The 6645-nt window shown below is 34.3% G+C and overlaps 1 protein-coding gene across 1 annotated transcript in view; it reads left to right on the top strand.

Annotated features, from left to right (window-relative positions):
- LOC115213788 (RNA polymerase II-associated protein 1-like) overlaps positions 1 to 6292 on the top strand; it is a 9707-nt gene extending 3415 nt beyond the window's left edge. Inside the window, exon 2 of the mRNA XM_029782637.2 lies at positions 2388 to 6292. Coding sequence (XP_029638497.1) covers positions 2388 to 6207 — 3820 coding nt within the window. The 3' untranslated portion in view covers positions 6208 to 6292. The remainder of the gene's footprint in view (positions 1 to 2387) is intronic.
- Positions 6293 to 6645: the final 353 nt, after the last annotated feature.

Here is a 6645-nt window from a genome sequence, read left to right as displayed (position 1 = left end):
TGTGCTGGTGGCACAAAAAAAGCACCATCCGAACATGGCTGATGCCAGTGCTGCCTTTACTGGCTTCTGTGCCGTTGAAACGTAAAAAGCACCAACCAATTGTGGTCACTGCCAGCCTCCCTGGCACCTGTGCCTGTGAAAAGCACCCACTACACTTTCGGAGTGGTTGGTGTTAGGAAGGGCATCCAGCTGTAGAAACACTGCCAGATCAGACTGGAACCTAGTGCAGACTCCTGGCTTCCCAGACCCCAGTCGAACCCATGCTAGCATGGAAAACGGACGTTAAACGATGATGATGCATGTGTGTATATATATGTATGTATATGTATGTATGTATATATATGTGTATATATGTATGCATATACATGTATGCATATATATGTATATATATTTATATATGCATGTATATATATCTATATATATATATGTGTATATATGCATGTATATATAGGAAAGCCTTGTGCTAGAAAGAGCAGTAGAAAACTCAAACCACTAATTATGGATAAATTCTCGAAAGGATTGAAAATTAAAGACGTTTACCATTTAATTTAGTTCCTAGACCATGGTTTCTAACTCATTCCACTAAAAAAATAGAAACCATGGTCTAGGAAAACGTCTTTAATTTTCAATCCTTTCGAGAATTTATCCATAATTAGTGGTTTGAGTTTTCTACTGCTCTTTCTAGCACAAGGCTTTCCTATTTGGAAGCCTCTTAATGTGTTCTAATGTACACGATATTTTTAAGTGAATAATATATAGTCTATTGACTATTTTTTTTTATGCTAGGCCACTGGTAATAATAATTTCTATAATTCTTATTACCCTAATTTTATTTATTATGCATGTATATATATATATATATATATATATATGTATATATGTATGTATGTATGTATGTATGTATATGTATGTATGTATGTATGTATGTATATGTATGTATGTATGTATATATGTATGTGTATGTATGTATATGTATATATGTATGTATATATGTATGTATGTATATATGTATATATGTATGTATGTATATATGTATGTATGTATATATGTATATACGTATGTATATATGTATATACGTATGTATGTATGTATATATATATGTATGTATGTATATATGTATGTATGTATATATATATGTATGTATGTGTATATGTATGTATGTATATGTATATATATATATATATATATATATATGTATATGTATGTATATATATATATATATATATATATGTATATATATGTATATATATGTATGTATATACATATGAGAGAAAAGTTGGACCTAAGAAGCGTCAGATATAGTGTGCAAGAGAGACAACTGCGCTGGTATGGTCTTGTGGCGAGAATGGATGAGGATAGCTGTGTGAAAAAGTGCCACACCCTAGCAGTTGACTTGGGATGAAGTAGTGAAGCACGACCTTCGAACATTAGGCCTCACTGAGGCAATGACCAGTGACCGAGAATTTTGGAAATATGCTGTGCTTGAGAAGACCTGGCAAGCCAAGTGAGACCATAACCTTGTGGCCTAAGCCAGGGGTTTAACCAACCCACTTATGTGTACCTTCCCTTCATTGGACACTAAACTCTGCTTGCGAAGACCTGTTGAGGCAAGTGAAATCGGAATTGAAATCAAATTCGATGACTAGCATCCGTGCTTGTGGAGCACTAAGAGCACCATCTGAGCATGATCATTGCGAGAGCGGCTAACTGGTGTTCGTGCTGGTGGCACGTAAAAAGCACCATTTGAGCGTGATTGTTACCAGCATCACCTTACTGGCACTTCTGCCGGTGTGCAGGTGACACTTAAAAAAAAAACACGATTTTCCATGACCGTTGCCAGTACCGCCTGACTGGTCCTCAGTCAAATCGTCCAACCCATGCTAGCATGGAAAGCGGACGTTAAACGATGATGATGATGATGATGATATGTATATATGTATGTGTGTATATATATATAGATAGATATGTTCTTTTCATTGGTACTTTGATATAAGATTCTCATGGAAAAACATCCTACACATCAATTAAGTCAGAACTAATCCCTCTGATTTGAATTTCGTCACTGATCATTCAGTTTTTGCATGAGTTGATGCATCTTATATTTTTTATTACTGTTTCATTTTGTCTGGGACAATTAGTGCTGATAAAGACTATCTACTAATTGGGTAATTGTAATTGTTTGTATTCCTTATATCTTAGGAAAGACAGGAGATATTCAGGGGTATAATTTTGTTCTTAATATACATTGAATCCTACACTGTTCCCTCTGAGAGAGTTAATTAACTACTTTCTTATATCAGTATAGCATCTTTAAATAATTAAAAGAAAAAATAATCTCCCCAATAATATAGGTTAAATAATACAGTAATTTATTTTGTATTTTTTAGCTTTACTAAAGATACCAAACCAAATCAGGCCACTGTTGCTGGAGATACCAACTTGGATAAAGCTAGTGTTGCTAGAGTATTGAGCAGCATCATTGAAAGAGATACTAAACATTATGTTAGCCATGACAAACCGTTTTCCCTTGATGGATTTCCAAAAGCTCCAAGTCTTCAGATTGGAAAGAAATTTGATTCCACTTCAGCACCACAAGCAAAGAAAAAAAGTTTATTTGCTCAGCAGTTTGAACAACGGCCATGCAGTGATTTCAGTATCTCTAATAAACCTATGTATGGAACAGCTTCCACCAAGTGTAATCTGGAATCTAGTTATACCCCTCCTCAGAGCATTGTTTCTGGTTTTGGATTAAGTGCCAGCAATGCTGAGAGGGAGGCAAAGGCAATTCATGCAGAAAATTTAAATAAGCTTTCTTCTATGACAGAGAAAGAAATTTTGATGGAACGGCAAAAGCTTCTTTCTATGTTAGATCCAAGTTTGATTAACTTCTTAAAAACTAGAAAATCTGAAAATCTTGATTCTGAGACTACTTCCACATCCATTGAAAATCAAGATGATTCAGACAAATCTGAATTGAAACCTGTGCACAAATTAAATGAAGACGAACTTCCTGTGAAACCTGATAGCCAACTTGTACATATGGACAATGTTGAATATGAAAAATTGGCTTGGATGAAGGATTTACCTCCTGTTAATGCCTGTAGTACAAAAGGGAAACCAGCTCGGTTTGACTTTCAAGGTTTCATTATCCCTGAAGATGCTGAAATACCTGTTGATTTAGGTCTTCATCACCATGGAGAAGAAGCAGAACGTGCTGGTTACACTCTTGATGAACTATTTCATCTTTGTCGTAGTCTTAACTCACAACAACGTACATTTGCTTTAAAAACATTAGGTTGCATCATTACTAATGCAAAAAGTGGAATGTTTGAGGAAAGTATTGAAGGTGCTATCATTCCTTCTGTTATTAATGCAGGAATAGTATTCCTTCTCAGGTGGGCTCTTGATGATAAAATCACTACTGTTCTCATTTCTGCTGTCTTTTGTCTCCATGCTCTTTTGACCAATAGTGCTGATGAAAACAGTTTGCAGTTTACATTCTGTTGGTATAGAGGAGGGGAGGTGGCTGCTCACCAAGTTGGTGAAGATACTTTTAATGCAGAAAAGGAAAAGTTAGATTTTCTTGAAACAGTAGAAGTAACAGATGCTGATGAAGTACAAGCAGATGTTGTGAGGGCTCTTGTAAAATCTATGAATTTGCTCCCTCGTCTGCGTTTTCTGCTTGAAGTTTGGGATATTTCTCCAGAATCCATCAAGTGTATTCTAGAAATTTTATGTAGAATTTCTTATCATTCAAAACAAGAAGCATATAATGTTTATAAATGTCCAAGACTGATGGAATTCATTTTTAAAGAACTTTTACCTTCAGTTTGCTCTACTGATGATAAAACTGTTTCCTCAATTATTAGCACATTGAAGCTAATAAAAGTTCTTTGTCAAGCTGGGAGGAGCATGGCAACTGATATTGTTACTAATTATAAGCTTATGGACAAATTGCTGTTGTACATTGCCCCACAGCCTTCTGAAATGAATCTTCCAGAGAATGTAGCATATGAATTACAAACTGTGTGTTATAATATATGGCAAGTGTGTCTTTCTTATGGACTCACTGGACATTATTATTCTGAGTTTTATCCACAACTAGTAACCAATACTCATACTATTTTAGCACAATATCAGAATATAACAGATACTTCATTTCTGCGAGAATCTGCAATTTTAGGTGTTTTGGAATCTGCTGTACAACTAGCTGGGGCTCATTCTAGATATCACCAAAAATTAGCTGCATGTAAAAGGCAGAAAGATTCACAAGAGCCTAATAAAATTGAAAGTTTAATAGTTCCTAGTCTTCACTGGACTCAGGTCTTGAGTTTGATTGATACACTGGAAATTTTGTTTCAATCTATATTACAGAATATTTCTGAAAAGTATCACTTTAAAAAATTCTCTCTCAATTTAGCAACTTCTGTCATCAATTTTGTGGCATCTTTTTATGAATTATGTCCTCAGCAATCTGATTCTAATGTCACTAATATTCTCACCCACTTAGAACAGCTATGCAATTCTGTAATTTTCCCACTTTGGTCAACATTAGGTTTCCGGAGTATCATTGCATCTCTTGCTTCTCATTCTAATATATTGAATCATCAGATATTGTTGAAGACAAAGCATCCTAAAAATTTACTTGACTTGGGATGTCAGAATCTTATTGATGATTCCAAAACATTACCAATACTTGCCATTAGTACTCCTTTTGGTTTTGTCACAGCATTATTTCGCCTTTTCAGTGTCATTGGTTCTCTTCACAAAGGTTTGGCTGACAAATTTTCTGGTTTAATTGTCAATGATCCTGATATAAGAAGCTATATTACAGCTGTCGTTAAGACAAAACCTACTGCCACTACATTCCAGCACAATTATTTTACCAGATTTGAAAACCACTGTCAGTATTTTCTGCTGAAGACAATTTCAATGTCAGCCTTCAATGAAGTTGACACACCATACTTTTTATTGTGTCATCAACTTTCCCTGCTCTTACTTACCAGGTTACATGATGGAGACGAACACTTTGCTCATGATCTTCTATCATTATTGATTTTTAATAGAAACTTTATAGCATTAGATTCTGATGTGGATTCTTCTACTCACCAGTTGTCTTGTTTAAGTATATCTGACGGCAGTGGTATGGTATGTTCTAACAGCCAGTTAACTGAAGACATCAAATTCAAACTTTTGCAGCACAGCATCTCATCTTTAAAGGACATCCGTGCTAATTATTTATCCTCATTTTCTCAAATGGAGTCTGCAGTGTTGCATTCAAAAGCTCGATGTTTTGCATATGTGGAAGAAGTTCACAGTTTTCTTGTAGGTAAATTAGGAGAAACCTTATTACCTCGTGACTGGATATTTATGCCTCTTGTTCATCAGTACAGTCTTTCTAATTCCTTACCAGAAAATGAACGCGAACAATGTAGTCCACAACAAATTAATAAAATTACTCATGCTTTAAAGTTCATATACTTGCTTGAGACACAGCGACCATCTATCATGGATGGTTTATCAGCTTCTCTTAAAATATCACGACTGATGTGTGTCTTTCTTGCAGATAACAATATTTTTCTTGAACCTGTTGTCCGTTCCTATTTGGCTGGTTTGATGCGAATTTACAGCAAAGAAAATATATTGGACAGTATGAACTTTGATGAGTCAATCCCTGGTCTTTATTCATTTTATGACTTTTTCATTGAATTTCTTAAGCAGTACATATCTGTATCATTTGGTGACTTTGTTTTTGGGAGCTACCTGCTCCTTCCATTGCAACAAATGCACAATGTCTTCTTGCGTAAAGCTATTTGGGAAGAGAACAGCATTGTGCTGCGCACACTGAGAGTCTCAATACAAGACCATCTTATACCAATTCATCGATATCTTGTTCCTGAAGAAACAAATCCTGAACTTTTGAAACTGTTAATTTTGGCTCTCTTAAGAGAGTCAGTCTCAGAAAAGTGGTGCCCAGTGTTATATCTTATTGCTGTACATCACTGTAATAGATTCATGTTCCGGCAAGATAGATATGAAGATAATCTGAGGCAGTTTATGTTTAGTCATGTTCTCAAATGCAGCAATAGTCAACTGAAAGAACATCTGTTACATTATAAAATGTATAATGCAACTTCAAATCATTGTATTGAACTTTATCAAAATCTGCCACATAATCGTAAGTCTCTCTTAGAAAAATACTGTTGAGTTGTTGTTGTTTAACCCCAGGTCTACTTTAATCCATGATTTACTGATAATGATATATAATTTACTAATAATAAATTTGTTACATGAAAAAAAATTTGTAACTGGAGTTTGGATACACTAAACAAAACAATTTCATGTGAAGTTATGAAATATTTTATTATGAAAAATAAACACCAAAAAAATATTTTTATTATGAAAATGAATATTTTTATTTATCATTTTGCCAAAAAGTAATCCCTTTGTGCTTAACCCTTTTATTATCAGCCTGCCTGAGACTGCCCCTAGTTTTAGGATACAAACATCCAGTTTTAAAGTGGTCTAAATTAAAATCTTCCATCAAAATTTCATGCTAACTTAAGTTCCAAGCACCAGCTTAATAATAATTATAAAATTATTTTATTAAATTCCTAATTATTTTAAAAATTAATTGAAACCAAG

This window comes from Octopus sinensis, linkage group LG1 (assembly GCF_006345805.1).
Source record: "Octopus sinensis linkage group LG1, ASM634580v1, whole genome shotgun sequence".
NCBI classification, from domain to species: domain Eukaryota; kingdom Metazoa; phylum Mollusca; class Cephalopoda; order Octopoda; family Octopodidae; genus Octopus; species Octopus sinensis.
This window is presented reverse-complemented; position numbering and strand designations above follow the sequence as displayed.